The 23,303-nt window shown below is 42.0% G+C and overlaps 4 protein-coding genes across 6 annotated transcripts; 1 reads left to right on the top strand and 3 right to left on the bottom strand.

Annotated features, from left to right (window-relative positions):
* Positions 1-631: 631 nt before the first annotated feature.
* LOC139541201 (methylcrotonoyl-CoA carboxylase subunit alpha, mitochondrial-like) lies at positions 632-8,996 on the bottom strand. The gene is given in 21 exon segments (XM_071345594.1): positions 632-1,213; positions 1,364-1,435; positions 1,809-1,913; positions 1,994-2,131; positions 2,224-2,273; positions 2,782-2,868; positions 2,992-3,208; positions 3,305-3,414; positions 5,589-5,772; positions 5,986-6,113; positions 6,297-6,335; positions 6,338-6,362; positions 6,530-6,641; positions 6,729-6,850; positions 6,947-7,094; positions 7,357-7,478; positions 7,608-7,703; positions 7,847-8,020; positions 8,140-8,190; positions 8,376-8,500; positions 8,778-8,996. Coding segments are annotated over 18 exon segments (1,878 nt in total). The 5' UTR covers positions 7,865-8,020; positions 8,140-8,190; positions 8,376-8,500; positions 8,778-8,996; the 3' UTR covers positions 632-1,108.
* A 359-nt stretch (positions 8,997-9,355) lies between these two features.
* Positions 9,356-13,761, bottom strand: LOC139541204 (methylcrotonoyl-CoA carboxylase subunit alpha, mitochondrial-like). 2 transcript variants are annotated; one of them, XM_071345597.1, is made up of 7 exons: positions 12,692-12,735; positions 12,410-12,549; positions 12,222-12,317; positions 11,971-12,092; positions 10,032-10,141; positions 9,719-9,935; positions 9,356-9,595 (listed from the first exon to the last, which is right to left on the bottom strand). In XM_071345597.1, the coding sequence occupies exons 2-7, from the start codon at positions 12,439-12,441 to the stop codon at positions 9,423-9,425; spliced, it is 750 nt and encodes a 249-aa protein (XP_071201698.1). In that variant the 5' UTR covers positions 12,442-12,549; positions 12,692-12,735; the 3' UTR covers positions 9,356-9,422. The 2 variants fall into 2 exon arrangements, with proteins under 2 accessions (XP_071201698.1, XP_071201697.1); XM_071345596.1 differs by lacking the exons at positions 9,356-9,595; positions 9,719-9,935; positions 10,032-10,141 and adding exons at positions 10,148-11,511; positions 13,389-13,761.
* Positions 13,762-16,070: 2,309 nt separating this feature from the next.
* Positions 16,071-19,426, bottom strand: LOC139541205 (lysosome-associated membrane glycoprotein 3-like). 2 transcript variants are annotated; one of them, XM_071345599.1, is made up of 6 exons: positions 19,385-19,426; positions 19,116-19,289; positions 18,538-18,761; positions 17,767-17,821; positions 17,474-17,647; positions 16,071-16,556 (listed from the first exon to the last, which is right to left on the bottom strand). In XM_071345599.1, exons 2-6 carry the CDS (start codon positions 19,183-19,185, stop codon positions 16,414-16,416), a joined length of 666 nt encoding a protein of 221 aa, XP_071201700.1. In that variant the 5' UTR covers positions 19,186-19,289; positions 19,385-19,426; the 3' UTR covers positions 16,071-16,413. The 2 variants fall into 2 exon arrangements, with proteins under 2 accessions (XP_071201700.1, XP_071201699.1); XM_071345598.1 differs by lacking the exon at positions 19,385-19,426 and adding an exon at positions 18,135-18,260 and having other exon boundaries at positions 19,116-19,298.
* A 982-nt stretch (positions 19,427-20,408) lies between these two features.
* LOC139541202 (kininogen-like) lies at positions 20,409-23,276 on the top strand. The gene is made up of 7 exons (XM_071345595.1): positions 20,409-20,781; positions 20,930-21,046; positions 21,164-21,242; positions 21,453-21,625; positions 22,190-22,300; positions 22,515-22,613; positions 22,762-23,276. Exons 1-7 carry the CDS (start codon positions 20,572-20,574, stop codon positions 23,092-23,094), a joined length of 1,122 nt encoding a protein of 373 aa, XP_071201696.1. The 5' UTR covers positions 20,409-20,571; the 3' UTR covers positions 23,095-23,276.
* The last annotated feature ends 27 nt before the right edge of the window (positions 23,277-23,303 follow it).

Here is a 23,303-nt window from a genome sequence, read left to right as displayed (position 1 = left end):
GCAACACTCCGCTAATTACAAATTGAACACATCAAAAACAATTAGGCTCACTATTGAATGGATGACAGCACACAGGTTAGCAGACATTCATAATAAGTTGTCAGGAGTGTGTGCTTGGAGGGATTCAACACTTTATAACCTGACTGATTTCAGCACCACCCTTCTCTCAAATTGGTTATTTGACGGTCAATCGATACGTGAGAAGAGTTTGATGATAGGCCATCTCTTCCATGGTATTAGTTTTATGGACTAAAGTAACCACAAGGTAGGCAGTTATCAGTGAATAGCCCTTACTGAATCATGAGACGTAGCAACATTGTGGGAGCCAACCAGTCTATGTCTGGGATTTCCAAGACTAAAATGTAGCCTGAGTGCCAGTCTGTTTGTGATATTATGCCAAGTTGACAATGAGTACAAACAGATCTGGGACCAGGCTATAGAAGATGTGGCAGCATGTACAAAACTGAAGCTAGAAGAAAATTGCCTGGCTACCCAAATTTCTTGCTCTGGCCAAATGCTACGCCATGCTCATGGACGTTAGTTTCTTCTCCACAATGAGTCGATCTGAGTAACTCCCCGAATGGAAATCCATTCTAGACCGTCTGATTACCATCAGTTTCTGGGACCAAAGTGACATTTAGAAAATTCTGATTGGTTAGAGAAGAACCAATCACGTTTTTATTTTTATTTATTTTTTTACACACCACCCTTCATTTTGACAACACCACAAACGACTTCAATGATGGCAGTCTGCAAAGAGAAAAACTGCAAGAGCACTTTGCAGAGAATAGTACAAAAGCCAGACTTCTACACAGCCATCAGAAAATTTGGATTAGAAAAAAAACCTAAGCAAATATACCAGTATTGTTGAATATCTACACATTTCTGCCACAAAACATGAAGGCAATTTTCTGGCAACTGTACAGTGTGATCTACATAGACCTGTAGTGTGTTCCCTTAGGATTGTACAGCAGTTTGCTACTCCTATAGAAAATGCATCAACCCTTCTGGTTGAATTTTAAAATGCCTTTTTCATTTGATTTCTACAGTAACTCTTACAGTCTCAAAGTTCACAAATAGATATTCACACATGAGGATTAGATTGAGATTATTCCTCCTCAAACTCTACCAGGGCTGCGTGTCGGTTGGCCTGGGAGCCCTCCTTGAAAAACACCTTCTTGATGACTCCAGCTTTGGGTGCTCGGATGGTGTGCTGCAGAAAGAGAGAATAGTCTGAGGACCCATAGTTCATTTAGAGCCCAATGTGAATGATAAGTGGGTGGCTACAGAGTTAGAAAAGTCAATGTGTGTGTGTAGTATTGGGAGTGGAATCCTCCCAGTGCCTGAAATGATGTAAGCTCACCTCCATTTTCATGGCATTCATCACCATCAAGGAGTCTCCCATCTCCACTGTGTCTCCTGCCTTCACCAGCACCTGGAATAAAGATGAGATCATATTAAGAATCTTACCTATCAATTCTAAATGGCCCTGTTAATGTTAGGACAGGAGTCCGTGTGGCCACATTCTGTTTTTCCATTGCAACTGACATTTATCAATTGGCACGTCTGAACGATTCACACCATGTCATCAACGGGAGGTATAGATTAAATCATTTTCCAACATTAGCCACTAAGTGAGCTAATGAGAGATATCCCATGAATCAGCATGCCTGACCATCTGGTAGGAAATCACATCCCAGAGCAACATATTAAAGATCAGTCAGAGTGGCTGGGTCAGCTTTTATAGACAGATAAATTATGTTGGTGAGAGAGACAGCAATGAGAAGAGATACTCCGTAATTTATTACCTTCTCAATGGTCCCGGTCATGGGTGCCACAGCTCCTCCCTGTGCACCTGTGCTCACACCAGCCAGGAACTTGGGCACTGGAATGCTCACCTCCGCACTACCCTCCTGATGGGGAGGAGAGGGTGGCTTAGAGGACCTAAGGTACCGTGATATGGAGAACGTGTGTTCCAGAGGAGGGGACTCACCATAGAGAATAGGTGTACTGTGTTATCCAGGATGACCAGTTTGGGCCGGGACTTCACCCCGTTCAAAGAGCAGTGCAGGAATGATGTCTGTCCCTCTGTCTCCACCTCCCCTGACACCTGGAACACTTCCCCTCCAATCTGAGGAAGTGGATAAAACCCATCAGCCGCAGGAAATCATGTTTGGGTATGTTCAAACTTTTCACAACACTCAGCACCCACATAACATGTACCTCCATAGAGTAGATCCCATCTGGATTGTATGTAACTGTTAATTCCACTTCTGCACAGAAAAAAACATTTCACAGAACTTTAACAGTCTTTTTTCTCTGCCACTTGATTCATGGAAGACTTGCCTTCATAAAAAATGCATATGATGGGTCCTGTTCAAATTTCTTCATGTAAGACATAAAATATGAATAACTTTTACGACATAAATTCCATGTCACCAGTAAACAAAAAGCAGATTAAAAGTACTTAAAGGACAAATAAAGTACTTTTTTCTCTGTATTCAATAAATATTTTCAGCAACAGTAAAACATGAGGATGCTATAGGGACTGCTGAATGTTTCATTATAGTGAGGAGATGGTATTAAGATGGGTTCACTTATAGTCTGGATGGAATCAGACACACTAATCAATGTCATTAGTGAGGTCTAGGAGAAAAAAGAATGAGGTCTATGAGGCCTGGCTGGGCTCCTCATCAATGTAAGACTGAGTGAGGAGCATTTCAATCAAACCAAGGTCTACTGGCTGCTTCCTCTGTGCTTTCAAAGGAGGTTTGTACTCACTAGTTTCACCCAGCTGGAGCGTCATATTCCTACTATATAGGATGTTCACCCTCCTGCCGTTACTGGAGGCAAAAGGAGAGAAGGGATCTGCGACAGGAGAAAAGAACAGACAGTTTAAGGTATCCTCCAACAGACAACAGCACTTTCTCAGACAGTTGTTGTATAGTTCTCAGCGAGCTGTAGAGACAGGCCTGTGTTGTTGTTCCTCACCGTTGGACTGGTCTCTGAAGGTTCGAGTGCTGGCCCTCTCTCTGAGCAGCAGGCCCAGGGCAGCCTGACACAGTGTGGCCCTGGAGGGAGGGCTGGGCTTGGGGAACAGCTGCTCATAATGCTGGGGGATGAAGCTGGTGGTCACATTCCCCGCCTCAAACTCTGGGTGGCCAGACAGACTCAGCAGGAAGTCAATATTGGTGTTGAGGCCTACAATCTGCCGGGATCAGTGGTCAATCAATCAACAGTACCTTACAAAACAGAAATACGCAGTAGGATGTGTCCAGTATGTGTATAATGTTAATACTCTTACGTTGTACTGGCGTAAGCAGTATCTGAGCTTCCTCAGAGCAGCAGAGCGGTCCTCTCCCCACACCACCAGTTTAGCGATCATGGGGTCGTAGTGGGCTGACACTTCATCTCCTGAGAACACAGACAGGTACATAATCATGTGGATATATCAACTAGAGGTCGACCGATTAACCGGCATGGCCGATTAATTAGGGCCGATTTCAAGTTTTCATAACAATCGGTAATCGGCATTTTTGGACGCCGATTATGGCCGATTACATTGCATTCCATGAGGAAACTGCGTGGCAGGCTGACCACCTGTTACGCGAGTGCAGCAAGGAGCCACGGTAAGTTGCTAGCTAGCATTAAACTTCTCTTATAAAAAACAATCAATCTTCACATAATCACTAGTTAACTACACATGGTTGATGATATTACTAGTTTAACTAGCTCAAATCAAATCAAATCAAATTTTATTAGTCACATACACATGGTTAGCAGATGTTAATGCGAGTGTAGCGAAATGCTTGTGCTTCTAGTTCCGACAATGCAGTAATAACAACAAGTAATCTAACCTAACAATTCCACAACTACTACCTTATACACACAAGTGTAAAGGGCTAAAGAATATGTACATAAAGATATACACTGCTCAAAAAAATAAAGGGAACACTTAAACAACACAATGTAACTCCAAGTCAATCACACTTCTGTGAAATCAAACTGTCCACTTAGGAAGCAACACTGATTGACAATAAATTTCACATGCTGTTGTGCAAATGGAATAGACAAAAGGTGGAAATTATAGGCAATTAGCAAGACACCCCCAATAAAGGAATGGTTCTGCAGGTGGTGACCACAGACAACTTCTCAGTTCCTATGCTTCCTGGCTGATGTTTTGGTCACTTTTGAATGCTGGCGGTGCTTTCACTCTAGTGGTAGCATGAGACGGAGTCTACAACCCACACAAGTGGCTCAGGTAGTGCAGTTCATCCAGGATGGCACATCAATGCGAGCTGTGGCAAAAAGGTTTGCTGTGTCTGTCAGCGTAGTGTCCAGAGCATGGAAGCGCTACCAGGAGACAGGCCAGTACATCAGGAGACGTGTAGGAGGCCGTAGGAGGGCAACAACCCAGCAGCAGGACCGCTACCTCCGCCTTTGTGCAAGGAGGAGTACAGCCAGAGCCCTGCAAAATGACCTCCAGCAGGCCACAAATGTGCAATCCGCCAGGGACTCAAATCCTGCAGTGCCAGACGTGTCCGCCTGCTTAAGCCAGTACATGTCCAGGCCCGTCTGAAGTTTGCTAGAGAGCATTTGGATGATCCAGAAGAAGATTGGGAGAATGTCATATGGTCAGATGAAACCAAAATATAACTTTTTGGTAAAAACTCAACTCGTCGTGTTTGGAGTACAAAGAATGCTGAGTTGCATCCAAAGAACACCACACCTACTGTGAAGCATGGGGGTGGAAACATCATGCTTTGGGGCTGTTTTTCTGCAAAGGGACCAGGACGACTGATCCGTGTAAAGCAAAGAATGAATGGGGCCATGTATCGTGAGATTTTGAGTGAAAACCTCCTTCCATCAGCAAGGGCATTGAAGATGAAACGTGGCTGGGTCTTTCAGCATGACAATGATCCCAAACACACCGCCCGGGCAACGAAGGAGTGGCTTCGTAAGAAGCATTTCAAGGTCCTGGAGTAGCCTAGCCAGTCTCCAGATCTCAACCCCATAGAAAATCTTTGGAGGGAGTTGAAAGTCCGTGTTGCCCAGCAACAGCCCAAAAACATCACTGCTCTAGAGGAGATCTGCATGGAGGAATGGGCCAAAATACCAGCAACAGTGTGTGAAAACCTTGTGAAGACTTACAGAAAACGTTTGACCTCTGTTATATACCCTTTGTTGGCAATGACAAAGTATTGAGATAAACTTTTGTTATTGACCAAATACTTATTTTCCCCCATAATTTGCAAATAAATTCATTAAAAATGCTACAATGTGATTTTCTGGATTTTGTCCCCTCATTTTGTCTGTCATAGTTGAAGTGTACCTATGATGAAAATTACAGGCCTCTCTCATCTTTTTAAGTGGGAGAACTTGCACAATTGGTGGCTGACTAAATACTTTTTTGCCCCACTGTATATAAAAATATTGTCTGATTAATCGGTATCTGCTTTTTTTGGTACTCCAATAATCGGTATCAGTGTTGAAAAATCATAATCGGTCGACCTCTAATATCAACACTACTGTCTGACAGTTGTGTTAAATAGGTGTAAGTAGGTCCAGGTGAGCTGGGTGTATTGTACCTTCCCTGACGCCTGTCTCGATGCGTGTGCACTCGTCTGCCAGGGGTGTAGACAGATGAAGGAGGGGTCCTGCCCCAGGGAGGAAGTCGTTGTTGGGGTCTTCAGCGTATATCCTGGCCTCAAACGAATGGCCCATCAGTTCTATCTCCTCCTGCAGGAGGGGCAGCCTCTCGCCTGCAGCCACCTGAGAGACAAGAGGAGCACACAAACGTCAGGGTGGTGCGTTTACAAATTGTTAATCAAATCTATATTCAAATTGAAATCCTGCTATCTCTTGGATTATGTGAGATTATGAGGCCCTCTAAAAGAGCTAATAAATACACTCAACATATTACAACACATTGATGTCCCCAACACCCCCCTTCTGTTGGCATTCCTCTCCCTCTTTCTGCATTACCCTGAGCTGCCACTCCACCAGGTCAGTACCAGTGATCATCTCAGACACAGGGTGCTCCACCTGCAGACGCGTGTTCATCTCCATGAAGAAGAAGTTGTGCTGTGCATCCATGATGAACTCCACAGTGCCTGCATTGAGACAGGGACATACATGTGGTTGTTACACCAGTGCACAGGATGGTGCAAAGCAACAGGTGTTACCTCAGAATATTATTTCACACCCTCTAGTGGGTGAGTGCCCCAAAAAAAGACAATGGAAATTGAGGACTCTGCATCCCAGAGTGTAAGGTTTGAGGTCAATTCTCTGTTCACCTGCTCCCACATAGTTGACGGCTTTGGCTGCTCTCACGGCTGCCTCACCTCCTCGCTAATTCCAGGCTGCAAGCACAGGTGCAAACACAAAAACACTACAAATCATTAACACACACATACAGTCGCACAGACATCAAGCCTCCTAACCAGCGGGCAGCCATTCACACAGGAAACCAAGACATGCTGTGGTGCTGAGAGCAAAATTACGGAGATAGCTGTATCATAGCACTTACCCCTGGTGCTTCCTCAATGATCTTCTGGTGCCTTCTCTGCACACTGCAGTCCCTCTCAAACAGGTAGACAGCATTTCCATGCTGGTCCCCAAAAACCTGGACCTCCACATGTCTGGTGAGTGAAGGAAGATCTGTCACAACATCTAAACAGGAGTGCAGTCTGAACCTCCAACATAAATAGATAGTGTCTTCTACATACCTGGGGTCCTCTACAAATTTCTCCACTAGCATGACATCATCATTGAAGGACTTGCGAGCCTCTCGTCTTGCAGACACAAGCTGCTCATGGAAGTCTTCAGCGGTGTGTGCAATGCGCATTCCCTAGATAAACCAATCACAACCATAGGAGCCTTAAGACACAAACAACAACACTATCATTCCATGAAACAATCCTTTCTGTGTGTGCATCTTACTTACTTTACCACCCCCGCCACGCACAGCCTTTATCATCACTGGGTAGCCTATCCTGAGAGCCTCAGCTTGGAGCTTCTCATCCGATTGGTCCTCTCCGTGGTAACCCTCGATGATAGGAACACCCGCAGCTGACATGATGTATTTTGATGTACTAGGAAAAATAAATAGATTTCTAAGATGTAACTTTTGAATAACTAATATTCAAAATCAGACTTACAACATACAACACTGAGGAGTGACTTTAAAGAGAAGAGTCATTCATTGGCCACGCCCACCACATCCCCCCTCACTAACTTCACAACTGCTGCTAAAAAATATCCTAGGGGACACTCTTAGTTGTTGAGGAAATTGACCCACTATGCCGTTTACTTTCTGCATCTATGTCATATCGCTGAGTCTACCTTTAACTATACCTTTTGATACCCATGTCTCTGATAGCAGATGATGGAGGGCCAATAAAGATGATACCCTCCTGTTTGCATGCCTCAGCAAACTCTGTGTTCTCTGACAGGAAGCCATATCCTGGGTGGACAGCCTATAACAAAAACACAATTCATAAACATAAACGTATTCGTCAGATATAGTCTGAATTGTGACTTTGAGAAACTGGGGATTGCCATAATGAATGAGTACTGCAAATACAATACTGCACTTGACAACATACATGTGATCCAGATCTCTTGGCAACCTCCAAGACTTTCTCCATGGACAAGTAACTCTGCTGGGATGCGGCTGGCCCAATGTTATAGGCCTCATCTGCCTAAGAAACATGAGAAGCCCCATAAATATAATATTACATTTAAAAGAGCATTATACCATATATAACCTTACAGAAAAATAATAAACAGAAGGCTTTCGTAAATCATGAACGAAAAGGTCTGCAAAATGTAAAAATCGACATACCCTCTCCAAACTTCCCATTGGTGAGTTTGAAGGCTTGGAACTGAAGAGGCCCAAGCTTCACTCGAAGGTTTTCAGCCAGATGAAACTCGGTCTGAGAATTACACTTGAGGCTGTGGTCAGCGGCAGTTGGGAACAGCTTTTCATGTTCTATCACCCCAGGATAGTTTTTATTTCCTAATGGTGAAAGAATATGCTCAGCCTTGTTTTTCTAACAATGAAAAATCAGTTAAAAAATATCCATGCATTTTTTTCAAATCATGTGTCTACTTGTGAGATCATGTTGGTCAACTCACCTTTGCTTGGTGCCAAATTAGCTTTGACCTTTGACACATAGGATATGTTCCCTTCCGGTGGGAGGAAAAATAGTTAATGATGTGCATTAAATAAATAAATCATTGTTTTTATTAAAAGCCAAACATGCAAAACATCATGCAAATGCTTTTGAATGAATTTGCTTCTGCTCAGAGCCATATATAGATATAATGTATTGCTCTGCTTCTGATCGTTACATGGAAAAGTTGTGGTCAACCTGTGATTATTCTTAGTTATCATCTCAGAGTCGGAGAGGAAAAGGCCTCTTTTTGGGGCCTCTTTTTGACCACATCTACCCGTAGCGAGGGTGGTGGAAGGGTCTAAGTTGAAATAGAAAGCTTTCTGAAAAAGGATGAACATACCATTGGATTGGAAAAGGACAAAAGCAATAGCAAACAAGTGATGATGTAGGAACAAGTGATAACTTAATTCTTGTTATAGATTTAGTATAGTATCATAATGATTGTATGGTCGAACTCATGACCAAACATAGTAATGTGTATGAGAATGGCCTTCGTTGTTTTTTCACGACTTAGGTGACAAACCACATGATGTCTCACCCCTGATAAAGAAGTGCTGAAACACAAACAAAAAGTGCTGAGAAAGTGACTGTCCCTACCGTCTTCACAATAACTATGTACACCCCTCCCATGGAGACCTTGATGCATGGCTTGCCTGCGGTGTCATTCAGCACATAGTTTCCGGTGACAGGAACGGTCTCTTTGGGCTGAAGAACAGGCTTCTCTGGTAGGCTTGATTGCTCGGTGGGCTCAGGGTTGTTTAGGCCAGACTCATCTGTGGTGATGATCGTCTGGTCCAATGCAGCAGTCATAAGGCTGTTTCCTGTGAAGCGGTGTAGTGTGAAGTGAAACCGTTTACAGAAATCATAAACCCAGGGCAACATTCACATGCACAATTACAGATCCCCCTTAGGTTCATCTTATTTTTACAATAAAATTAAATAAATAATTGTAAAAAAGTGTTGAAGTAGCCATGATAATGTCTGTAAAATGTCATGCAGTTTTACCTGCAATGATTTAGACTTTTTAAGAGTACACTTCCACTCTTTTTTTAACATGATCTCAGAATCAAATTCAGATTCAAATGGCCTGCAGTATCAACTTATATCAGACTACCACTACCACCGAATAGATTAGACATTATTAGACATTATTAGATAGAGGTGCATGCAACTCACCAATTATGATCGCAACCAGTAGAAAAAGTATTGTTTCACGATGCATGTTGTTTCTGAGTTTGTCTGTCATCTTCTGTGTTCAGTTGAGTATTTGTGTTGACCAAGGTCTACTGGCTGCTTCCTCTGTGCTTTCAAAGGAGGTTTGGACTCACTAGTTTCACCCAGCTGGAGCGTCATATTCCTACTATATAGGATGTTCACCCTCCTGCCGTTACTGGAGGCAAAAGGAGAGAAGGGATCTGCGACAGGAGAAAAGAACAGACAGTTTAAGGTATCCTCCAACAGACAACAGCACTTTCTCAGACAGTTGTTGTATAGTTCTCAGCGAGCTGTAGAGACAGGCCTGTGTTGTTGTTCCTCACCGTTGGACTGGTCTCTGAAGGTTCGAGTGCTGGCCCTCTCTCTGAGCAGCAGGCCCAGGGCAGCCTGACACAGTGTGGCCCTGGAGGGAGGGCTGGGCTTGGGGAACAGCTGCTCATAATGCTGGGGGATGAAGCTGGTGGTCACATTCCCCGCCTCAAACTCTGGGTGGCCAGACAGACTCAGCAGGAAGTCAATATTGGTGTTGAGGCCTACAATCTGCCGGGATCAGTGGTCAATCAATCAACAGTACCTTACAAAACAGAAATACGCAGTAGGATGTGTCCAGTATGTGTATAATGTTAATACTCTTACGTTGTACTGGCGTAAGCAGTATCTGAGCTTCCTCAGAGCAGCAGAGCGGTCCTCTCCCCACACCACCAGTTTAGCGATCATGGGGTCGTAGTGGGCTGACACTTCATCTCCTGAGAACACAGACAGGTACATAATCATGTGGATATATCAACTAGAGGTCGACCGATTAACCGGCATGGCCGATTAATTAGGGCCGATTTCAAGTTTTCATAACAATCGGTAATCGGCATTTTTGGACGCCGATTATGGCCGATTACATTGCATTCCATGAGGAAACTGCGTGGCAGGCTGACCACCTGTTACGCGAGTGCAGCAAGGAGCCACGGTAAGTTGCTAGCTAGCATTAAACTTCTCTTAAAAAAAACAATCAATCTTCACATAATCACTAGTTAACTACACATGGTTGATGATATTACTAGTTTAACGAGCTTGTCCTGCGTTGCATATAATCAATGCAGTGCCTGTTAATTTATCATCGAATCACAGCCTACTTCGCCAAACGGGGGATGATTTAAGCTCATTCGCGAAAAAAATCACAATCGTTGCACGAATGTACCTAACCATAAACATCAATGCCTTTCTTAAAATCAATACACAAATTGAGCATGTTTCATTTTTTATTTGAGACTAGATAGATTTTATTTATGTATTATATTAAGTTAAAATAAGTGTTCTTTGTTCATTCAGTATTGTCATTATTACAAATATATACACTGCTCAAAAAAATAAAGGGAACACATTAACAACACAATGTAACTCCAAGTCAATCACACTTCTGTGAAATCAAACTGTCCACTTAGGAAGCAACACTGATTGACAATACATTTCACATGCTGTTGTGCAAATGGAATAGACAAAAGGTGGAAATTATAGGCAATTAGCAAGACACCCCCAATAAAGGAGTGGTTCTGCAGGTGTTGACCACAGACCAGTTCTCAGTTCCTATGCTTCCTGGCTGATGTTTTGGTCACTTTTGAATGCTGGCGGTGCTTTCACTCTAGTGGTAGCATGAGACGGAGTCTACAACCCACACAAGTGGCTCAGGTAGTGCAGCTCATCCAGGATGGCACATCAATGCGAGCTATGGCAAGAAGGTTTGCTGTGTCTGTCAGCGTAGTGTCCAGAGCATGGAAGCGCTACCAGGAGACAGGCCAGTACATCAGGAGACGTGGAGGAGGCCGTAGGAGGGCAACAACCCAGCAGCAGGACCGCTACCTCCGCCTTTGTGCAAGGAGGAGTACAGCCAGAGCCCTGCAAAATTACCTCCAGCAGGCCACAAATGTGCATGTGTCTGCTTAAATGGTCAGAAACAGACTCCATGAGGGTGGTATGAGGGCCCGATGTCCACAGGTGGGGGTTGTGCTTACAGCCCAACACCGTGCAGGACGTGTGATTGACTTGCTTCTCATCCGATTGGTCCTCTCCGTGGTAACCCTCGATGATAGGAACACCCGCAGCTGACATGATGTATTTTGATGTACTAGGAAAAATAAATAGATTTCTAAGATGTAACTTTTGAATAACTAATATTCAAAATCAGACTTACAACATACAACACTGAGGAGTGACTTTAAAGAGAAGAGTCATTCATTGGCCACGCCCACCACATCCCCCCTCACTAACTTCACAACTGCTGCTAAAAAATATCCTAGGGGACACACTGTCATTTAAAAGGTAGACACAGCAAAATAATGCTCCCACAAGCAGCCCCGTAGATATTGAGATGAGCGAGATGCAACACTTCGCTCTCACACAGTCACACAGTATCTGCGCATGTGCACGGGTTCGCTTCACACTGTTACAGCGTGGTAGCCATGGCACCAACACAGCAGACGTTGTGCCTCGCGCTTCAACACTCTTAGTTGTTGAGGAAATTGACCCACTATGCCGTTTACTTTCTGCATCTATGTCATATCGCTGAGTCTACCTTTAACTATACCTTTTGATACCCATGTCTCTGATAGCAGATGATGGAGGGCCAATAAAGATGATACCCTCCTGTTTGCATGCCTCAGCAAACTCTGTGTTCTCTGACAGGAAGCCATATCCTGGGTGGACAGCCTATAACAAAAACACAATTCATAAACATAAACGTATTCGTCAGATATAGTCTGAATTGTGACTTTGAGAAACTGGGGATTGCCATAATGAATGAGTACTGCAAATACAATACTGCACTTGACAACATACATGTGATCCAGATCTCTTGGCAACCTCCAAGACTTTCTCCATGGACAAGTAACTCTGCTGGGATGCGGCTGGCCCAATGTTATAGGCCTCATCTGCCTAAGAAACATGAGAAGCCCCATAAATACAGCTGTATCTACAAACATATACTGACAGAGGGGTCAAAGTTTCAACCTTTAGCCTTGACATACCATGGCCACATGCATGGAATGACGATCTGCATCACTGTATACTGCCACAGAGCGCACACCCATCTTCTTTGCTGTTCGCATCACACGACAGGCGATTTCTCCTCTGTTGGCAATGAGGACTTTGTCTATCCTGCCTTGCCCTAGAGGAAAAGAGACCTGAGCTATGAGTGATGATGTAATGCATACTAATTGAGACAACTACAATGCTTCCTCTGCAGCTCAATCTACATGGAGATGAATAACTTCACAAAGAGACATTCAATATTGCTCCATGTTACTTACCAATTGAGGCAAACCGCACAAATCCTTTGGTCCATATCAATTTCCTAAGATGAGATAATAAAATAACATTGCAGGACACGGACCTTGATGATTGCAAAGGTCATGTAAAGAGAGCACGTTCTTACAACTGTTTACATCAATGAATGGCTTTCAAGGGCATGCTAACTGTACCATGTACTAAAGCGCAGTTTGCTTCATCACAGCTGGCTAACAATCGTATTCATAATGATCATTGCTCAAAGATGATAACTAGTTGATATAGAGCTAAATGCATTAAATTAAGTGCCCATCACTTTGGAAACAAAACATTTAACCGTCCAACTGGTTAACTACCTAGCTGTTATGCTTAGTTGGCCAGCTAGCTACCTTTATTTAACCTTGCACAGAATCGGTGCATACTTTTTTTTTAAGTAAGTAGACTAGCTAGCCATGTTGACACACACAACATATGGCTTAAACGTTTTGGCTAACATGTGCTAGGGTTGCTTAACCATTCTAACACTAACGTTAGCTAGCGTCAAGAAGCAAACTAGCTACAATGTTGCGCGTTGGGTTTGCTGACTAGTTAAGTTAGGTAGCCAGCCAACTGTCTTGACAGAAAACTATCGGCATCTTCCAATCTTAGCAGTTTATTTATTCAAAATAGATAACATGCAGTGATAGTAAACACAACACATGACAAGCATTATCGACTTACTGTTGAAACATTCTTAAACCCTGTTAGGTTAGAACTTTCAGGACAGAAGCCATATGTACTAACGTACTGTGTGAAGTTAACGTTAGCGGTCTAAACTGTCAGTAACTAGCTAACGCGTTAGTTGAATAAGAAAATAAGCGTTTGCCTTTAAAATATATTATTTCGATTTACCATTTCAAATGTAGCTAGTTAAGATACTGCACTTAACAATACGTATTATCAACTAAAGTTGATCGATGGAAATGGTATTATATGAAACTATAGGCCGAAACATGCTCTTAGTTTGGTGAAAATAGCTACAAAGTGACGTAAACGACTAAATTCAATTTGCTGTGTGCTTCTCTCTTGTGGACGCGTAGGATGATCAACCAATAGAAAATGTCGAGACAGAGGCGCGGCAGAGAGGAAGAGGCAAAGCAACACGTTTTACCAAATCAAATCAAATCAAATTTTATTGGTCACATACACATGGTTAGCAGAAGTTAATGCGAGTGTAGCGAAATGCTTGTGCTTCTAGTTCCGACCATGCAGTAATATCTAACAAGTAATCTAACAATTTCACAACAACTACCTTATACACACAAGTGTAAAGGAATGAATAAGAATATGTACATAAAAATATATGGATGAGCAATGGCCGAATGGCATAGGCAAGATGCAGTAGATGGTATAGAGTACAGTATATACATATGAGATGAGTAATGTAGGGTATGTAACCATTATATAAAGTGGCATTGTTTAAAGTGGTTAGTGATACGTTTATTACATCCAATTTTTAATTATTAAAGTGGCTAGAGATTTGAGTCAGTATGTTGGCAGCAGCCACTCAATGTTAGTGATGGCTGTTTAACAGTCTGATGGCCTTGAGATAGAAGCTGTTTTTCAGTCTCTCGGTCCCAGCTTTGATGCACCTGTACTGACTTCGCCTTCTGGATGATAGCGGGGTGAACAGGCAGTGGCTTGGGTAGTTGTTGTCCTTGATGATCTTTTTGGCCTTCCTGTGACATTGGGTGGTGTAGGTGTCCTGGAGGGCAGGTAGTTTGCCCCCGTTGATGCGTTGTGCAGACCTCACTACTCTCTGGAGAAGCCTTACGGTTGTGGGTGGAGCAGTTGCCATACCAGGTGGTGATACAGCCCGACAGGATGCTCTCGATTGTGCATCTGTAAAAGTTTGTGAGTGCTTTTGGTGACAAGCAGAATTTCTTCAGCCTCCTAAGGTTGAAGAGGCGCTGCTGTGCCTTCTTCACCATGCTGTCTGTGTGGGTGGACCATTTCAGTTTGTCCGTGATATGTACGCCGAGGAACTTAAAACTTTACACCTTCTCCACTGCTGTCCCGTTGATGTGGGTAGGGGAGTGCTCCCTCTACTGTTTCCTGAAGTCCACGATCATCTCCTTTGTTTTGTTGACGTTGAGTGTGAGATTATTTTCCTGACACCACACTCCGAGGGCCCTCACCTCCTCCCTGTAGGCCGTCTCGTCATTGTTGGTAATCAAGCCTACCACTGTAGTGTCGTCTGCAAACGTGATGATTGAGTTGGAGGCGTGCATGGCCACGCAGTCATGGGTGAACAAGGAGTACAGGAGAGGGCTGAGAACGCACCCTTGTGGGGCCCCAGTGTTGAGGATCAGCAGGGTGGAGATGTTGTTTCCTACCCTCACCACCTGGGTGAGGGTGGTGAGGGTATCAACGCCGCAGGCTAAAGTTAAATCTAGACTTGGCTTCCTCTATCATTACAATATAATATCTAATCTTCGGGCGTGGTCATCCAATAAAGAGAGGTCACAGTGTTGACACTTTGGAGGTACATTTTTTGAGAGGTTCCAGACATAATTTCCACCATCTTGCAGAACAGCCACGTAGGTAGGGGTGGGCTTGGTTGGCCCAGGCCCACCCACTGGGGAGCCAGGCCCACCCAATCAGTGACATATGCGCGTGCATTGAGGCATACTGTATGTCACTGTGCTTCTATGGCTATATGTGTAACAGTATAGCTTCCGTCCCTCTCCTCGCCCCTACCTGGGCTCAAACCAGGGACCCTCTGCACACATCAACAACTGACACCCACGAAGCATCCTTACCCATCGGGCCACAAAAGCCGCAGCTCTTGCAGAGCAAGGGGAACAACTACTTCAGGTCTCAGAGCGAGTGACGTCACCCGATTGAAACGCTATTAGCACGCACCACCGCTAACTAGCTAGCCATTTCACATCGGTTACATATGCACCATGCCACTGCCTACTTCATTTGTTCATTTAGCAAACAATTTAGCTCATAATCCAGTGCCTTTATCACAGTCAGTATATTTGAGCTTTAATTAGCTTAAAAAATGCTAAATGTTCATCTCGACCTCATTGCAAAATGTGTAGAATAGCAAGAGATTGGCTATAAAACTGCACATTTTCCTCTCTGCCCCATGGCAACATTTGTAGAATTGCAGTAAATCAGCTTTAAACGGCAATATTTTCTCTTTGCCCCATGGCAAAATGTGTAGAATTAGAGGAAGTTTGCTTATTTTTTAAATAAAATTATGATTATTTTTTGCAGGCCCACCCTCCAACGAATTTCTGGCTACGCTACTGTTACAGAATTAGCTATTTTTGGACAGTGCTTTTTTAATAATAAGGCATGCAAGAAATCTATACTTATATGTGAACTTGAAAATAATGAATTTCAATCGTGCTGGATAAAGCCACACTTTTAATAAGGGAATATGGGCACTCTTTAAACAAAATATAATTTCCCCCAAAAAATATAATTAGCATGCATCATGATTCAATTTGCTGACCATATTGGCTGATTATGATTGTAAACTTACAGAGTGCTTTCCTAGAAGTATTAACCACATTCATATATTTTTTACTGTAATAATATTATTTCTATTTTCTTTGCAAACAGAATTAAATATTAAAAAACAACAATAAAAATGTTAATATTGAGTCATGGATAAAAATACTAAAAAGCATCTAGGAAATACAAAACATGTCTATAAAAAGCATTCATGTTATGTTTGCATGAATTCTTCTCAGATCCTGTCATAGCCAGCTTGTCTACGGCTGTTCCAGATGATCAGGAAGGTCAGGACAGCAATCAGGAGGAGTCCCACAACCGTGGCACCAATAATGATGGGGAAGATCCTCTTGTTGAAGTCAGCCCAGCACTCAACCTCTGAAATGCCATAGGGGGGACAAAACATATATATATTTTGTTTATGGAACTTGAAAGGGGGAAAAGATCCTGAAATTTCAACAACTCAAAGACCAGCATGAGCTTCCTGAAACTAGCTTCTTAAATACTGGTTAAAAGAAAATACAAAATACCATTTCCCTAATACTCCAAAGGAATCACTACTCAAAAATCGTATTCATAGTACTTGGTCAACTTGAGGTCTGATCTCACTGATGTATAATACACGGAATAATAATTGACCTACTTATAATAACCTAACATACAAATGAGACAGAAAGAGACCTAGGCTGTAACTATGACCCAGTAGACTAGGATGACCTGCTGAAACCTTTCAGAGCTTCTTGATGGCAACCAAACATAGACAGATGCAATTCAATATATTGAACAACACATATTTTACTCCACATAGACTGCATTTACTTGATAATAAGATAACTGACACATGTCTTAGATGTAAGATAAATACAGGAGATTTACTGCATATGTTATGGAGTTTTCCCTACCTAGATCATTTAAAAAAATATATATCAGCAAAATGACATCAGCGGTATTAGAGCCAGAACTTCATAATGACCCCAGGATGTGGTTAACTTTGTTTGCAAGTTTTTTTTAACTTTGTTTGTAAAGTAAATGTAATGTAAAAATGTAAACGCAGTATTGATTTTGTTTTGACTGATTCTGTTACATTGTACAATATTTTTTTAAATAATAATATTTCATCTGGATCTTAACACTTGGATAATTGTTTTTGAGGGGCCGAAAGGGCAAAACATTACCTTTATAATATTACATTTAAAAGAGCATTATACCATATATAACCTTACAGAAAAATAATAAACAGAAGGCTTTCGTAAATCATGAACGAAAAGGTCTGCAAAATGTAAAAATCGACATACCCTCTCCAAACTTCCCATTGGTGAGTTTGAAGGCTTGGAACTGAAGAGGCCCAAGCTTCACTCGAAGGTTTTCAGCCAGATGAAACTCGGTCTGAGAATTACACTTGAGGCTGTGGTCAGCGGCAGTTGGGAACAGCTTTTCATGTTCTATCACCCCAGGATAGTTTTTATTTCCTAATGGTGAAAGAATATGCTCAGCCTTGTTTTTCTAACAATGAAAAATCAGTTAAAAAATATCCATGCATTTTTTTCAAATCATGTGTCTACTTGTGAGATCATGTTGGTCAACTCACCTTTGCTTGGTGCCAAATTAGCTTTGACCTTTGACACATAGGATATGTTCCCTTCCTGTGGGAGGAAAAATAGTTAATGATGTGCATTAAATAAATAAATCATTGTTTTTATTAAAAGCCAAACATGCAAATCATCATGCAAATGCATTTGAATGAATTTGCTTCTGCTCAGAGCCATATATAGATTTAATGTATTGCTCTGCTTCTGATCGTTACATGGAAGAGTTGTGGTCAACCTGTGATTATTCTTAGTTATCATCTCAGAGTCGGAGAGGAAAAGAAAAAACTTTTCCAGTTATAAGGTGATGTGGTCATATGCGTTAGACATCATGTGTGGCATGAGAAGATGGAAGTTTCTGAATTTGTACCTTTTCAAAGGTGAGCTCCAGATAGCCTCCCTTTCCTACAATAGCCAAGAAAAGAACTGCCTCTTTTTGACCACATCTACCCGAAGCGAGGGTGGTGGAAGGGTCTAAGTTGAAATAGAAAGCTTTCTGAAAAAGGATGAACATACCATTGGATTGGAAAAGGACAAAAGCAATAGCAAACAAGTGATGATGTAGGAACAAGTGATAACTTAATTCTTGTTATAGATTTAGTATAGTATCATAATGATTGTATGGTCGAACTCATGACCAAACATAGTAATGTGTATGAGAATGGCCTTCGTTGTTTTTTCACGACTTAGGTGACAAACCACATGATGTCTCACCCCTGATAAAGAAGTGCTGAAACACAAACAAAAAGTGCTGAGAAAGTGACTGTCCCTACCGTCTTCACAATAACTATGTACACCCCTCCCATGGAGACCTTGATGCATGGCTTGCCTGCGGTGTCATTCAGCACATAGTTTCCGGTGACAGGAACGGTCTCTTTGGGCTGAAGAACAGGCTTCTCTGGTAGGCTTGATTGCTCGGTGGGCTCAGGGTTGTTTAGGCCAGACTCATCTGTGGTGATGATCGTCTGGTCCAATGCAGCAGTCATAAGGCTGTTTCCTGTGAAGCGGTGTAGTGTGAAGTGAAACCGTTTACAGAAATCATAAACCCAGGGCAACATTCACATGCACAATTACAGATCCCCCTTAGGTTCATCTTATTTTTACAATAAAATTAAATAAATAATTGTAAAAAAGTGTTGAAGTAGCCATGATAATGTCTGTAAAATGTCATGCAGTTTTACCTGCAATGATTTAGACTTTTTAAGAGTACACTTCCACTCTTTTTTAACATGATCTCAGAATCAAATTCAGATTCAAATGGCCTGCAGTATCAACTTATATCAGACTACCACTACCACCGAATAGATTAGACATTATTAGACATTATTAGATAGAGGTGCATGCAACTCACCAATTATGATCGCAACCAGTAGAAAAAGTATTGTTTCACGATGCATGTTGTTTCTGAGTTTGTCTGTCATCTTCTGTGTTCAGTTGAGTATTTGTGTTGTGACCAAATGTATGAGGTGTGATGTGGTGAATTCATCTCCAGACGACCAAAACGCCTTGTTCAAGTGATGAGTGCCTTCAAGGGGAGGGGCAAAGAGGGTTTTCTTTTTAAATTATTTATGAGCTATCTTTAAATGGCTGATATACCCTATATGATGTGACTAACTTTACCTTGTGCTGTTGCAGGTCAGATATCTTGTTATTTGTGTCTTCTCAACTCTTTATCTAAAAAGATAGCGTTAAAGTAGGTTGGTTCAAAGGACATGTTGATTGAGCAGTTTCTATGACAATTACTTGTTTGAATTAATTAGGAGTTGCAGGCTTTAGCCTCTAAATTGAAAATATGAGGAAAATGTTTTTCTATTGGTTTATCAAAGATTGTATTTGTATCATACCTGGACCATGATGCCTTTATACATTGATTCTATGATTGGTTCATGTTTATTGCACCGGAGCTGTGGTTGGATTCTGGGAATGGCTGTGCTGCTGGGGAAATCAAACTGTTAGCAGGCATGGGATGCATTTAGGGTCAAAGGTAGAGAGGGACAAAGTATCTCCTAAAATACACACTACTGCAGCAATGTGTCAATGCAAGTCAGGATTCATTTTGGATTGACAAACTGACAAGCATTTTTGGAAAGGGTCATGTTTACCCATCCAAGTACTTTATAATGGGAGAGAGGTTGTCCTATTGCCTTCCATTTACATATTAATAACATGGACTTCTACTATTGTATTACCTTCTGACACACACTAATACTAAAGTAATATGTATGTTTACTTTAGAGATAAAACATTTGTTTTCGTTAGATCAAAAAGTTTTGATAAAGTCATTTTATGGCATGAAGTGGCTATTTATTACAGGTAATTAATTTGTGATGTTTCATTTGACCAGCACATTTACAGCACATTCACAGAGACGTTCAAGATTTTATTCCATAAATTATAGAGGAGACAGGACAATAAACCCTCCTCAGGCACTTGACTCCTTGATAGATCTTTTTAGATGGGTAAACAAAAAAAATGGTGTCACAACAAGTGACTGTAGGAGGATAATATGTTTTTAAACATGTCCATAATTTTTCTTGCATGCCATAAACTCTCCACAACTCAGAGACAGATATTGATTTTTCAAAGAATGCAGGCATGGTGGTGACAGCAGATAAGTAAACATTTACTCTGTTGTCACTGGGACTGCCTGGATGCCTTTCTGATTGTGCACTGTCTCATTTTATTTGAACAGGTCTGTGTAGGCGAATAGACTACAGTCAATCATTTCAGAGGTAGGAGTCCAGTAAGGAACGAGATCTGGTCTCACATTTCCTTCTCTCCGGACCTGGGACATACATGTCTTTGTTATGAAGCTGGGAGTGAGGCTATGTGTGCTGGTGATCTCTCTCCAGCTTTGGGCTCTAGGACAGGGGCAGGAGCTTGAGCCAGAGCAGGTCCTTGTGTTCTGTGATGACAAAGACGTAGAGGCAGCTGTGGACTTGGCCCTTGTCAAGTATAATGAGAAGCTTCCTTATGGAAATCAACTAGCACTCTACCAGATTCTGGAGGCCTCAACGGTAGGTGACATATTGAGAACATTGTTATTTATATTTAGTTATTTATCCAGTCCTTTTTGTATACATCTTGAGTTGATTGTGTTGATGAAAAGAAAATACGAACATTACTACACAGAGTCACAGTATTTATTGCGTTCCTCTCTTGTAGGCTCAGAGTGACTCAGGCACTCAGTACTTTGTTGAATTCAATGGCAGGGTCACTGACTGTCCAGCAGGGGGAAACAAAGTCTGGAGAGACTGTGACTACCTCCCAACTGGGAACCAGGTAACTTACATTTTAATACATTTTAATAATTTTACTGGGGGGGGGGGGGTGCATTGTTATTAGATGACATCTCTATGCAATCTGATTTAAAAAAAACTTGTTCTGTTTATTTATCAGGTGCCAAGCCCTTGTAATGCAACGGTCCACATGTCAGAGACAGATAAAGAGGTCCTGGCAGTTTTCTGTGACCCAGTTGGTTAGTTTTTCACTTCACACAAAGTAGACCAAGCCAAAGACCACATACAAGTCTATTTATACTTAGAGTTTTTCCAGACAACCAGACAAATGTCAACCAAAGATTGAGTCATGTAGTGGAATATTTATATTTGTTGATTTAGACTAGAATCACCAAAAAAATGTGTGGTTAAAATGAATTTCTATACTGACAACCCTCTCTGTTCTCCAGTGGAGGCCCCTGTTGTTGCTGTACGCTCCACATGTCTGGGGTGTCCTAGGGAGATTGATGTGGACAGTGAGGACCTAAAGGCTCCTGTGACATACTCCATCACCAGGTTCAATGCAGATTCTGACTCCAGCCATCACTTCGTCCTGAACAGTGTTGGTTTTGCTACGAGACAGGTAAATCCGTTTCAAATCTCAATCTGAGTTATTAGCTAGCTACAAAGGCTAGTTGACTATGCCACCTGGGGGAAAGTTTAGCAGGACTCTAAATACCTAGTTCAATTCAAATCTGATTCACACTGTAGGGCCAAACTGAGCTGAACTAGGCCAGGGCTGATCTGGTTACGCATCTACGATAGCTGCTGGAACCATACTGGAAATGACCATGTGAAAAGAGAAGATCAGAGCCAGTACGGTACAGTTCAAGCCCTAAAGTGTGAACCAGGGGTGATCAGGGGTGTTAGGCCCTACAACAGTTACCAACACAAATATTTTAAAGTTATCTACTTTTGAAAAAATATAATTTAAGTTAAGTGTCTTTGCTCATCCCTTCCAATGGAAATATTCCAAATCATCTCCTTGGCTCTGGAATTAGTGGGTGTGGTTATATTTACCTCTATGGGTGTGACCCTTGGACTGTACTGTACTTATTTGCGTTAGGAGTGTCATTCCAGAATCCACTGGGTGGAGGGCGGCTCAAACTAATGTCTTTGAATAACTTCTTTCACATGCTCCTCTTAGGTGGTTGCTGGATTCAGGTATAGACTGATGTTCGATATGAGGAAAAGCAATTGCTCCAAAGCGGACCACAAAGAGCTGAACGATGAATGTCATCCAGATGCTGAAGATGTGGTAAACCACAATGGAGCTCATAGTATTTTTTGAATAGGCTACAGTATATATAATATGATTCTGCTGTTGTAATACAGAAGGATTAAGGAAATTAAATAGTTATACTTTTTGGAGGGAAAAAAACCATACCATTCAATGTGGTATCATAACATTTCATTGTAATGTGATGTATCATGAATGCTTGTCCCTGCCATCCTGTGTGCCATCTCTCTAGGAACTTGCTCACTGCAATTCTACAGTAGATGTGGCACCTTGGAGACATGAGACTGCAGAAGCAAATGTGGAATGTGCACCAGGTCCCCTTCAGAATTTTGTGAGACATTCTGCAAACTATACTACTATAGCATATTAATGATGCTCGGAAAATCTGATACATTAATAGGGTAGTGATGTGTAGCTATATATTTTGGAAATTTGTGCTAAATGAAGGATTTTGACAAGGAACATTTTTCCATTCACAGGAAGTCTTTAGAAGAAGGCCTCCTGGATGGTCTCCCTTGAGGAACTTCAACAATTTTGCTGAAGCAACTCCAGCCTCAACTGCTTCAGCCAAAGAGGAGTCTTTAGAGGAGTCTCAGGAGCTCAGCCTGACTGCTGTCACCACGGCTAGCAGAGACACAGAGCCAGCCATGCCCCCCACCACTACTGCCGAGATCCCTTTCCACTGCCCCTCCAAGCCCTGGAAGCAGTTTGTCCCTCCAACAATCCCCAGCCCTGCACAGGAGAAAAGCACAACACCCCCGCCAGCGGTAGAGGGGTGCTTCACTGATTTAGACTTGCTGCAGAAAAAATAAGTGAATGCTGTATAATGCATTTGTATCATAAGCACACCTGCTGATTTGAAATTAAAATAATCATTTTATTCTCTTTTTGACAATGCAGTTCAATCTTACTTTTGCATTTCCTCAAATTTGTCAAAGTACATCTTAACTGTTTGGCAATTTGATACTAAAAATAAATAACTAAATGTATGAAATTGTGCTGGGTGCTGTGTTATTCTGTA

Source organism: Salvelinus alpinus, chromosome 16, assembly GCF_045679555.1.
Source record: "Salvelinus alpinus chromosome 16, SLU_Salpinus.1, whole genome shotgun sequence".
In the NCBI taxonomy this organism is placed as follows: domain Eukaryota; kingdom Metazoa; phylum Chordata; class Actinopteri; order Salmoniformes; family Salmonidae; genus Salvelinus; species Salvelinus alpinus.
The sequence above is the reverse complement of the archived record's forward strand: the minus strand, read 5'-3'. Positions and strand labels throughout refer to the sequence as shown.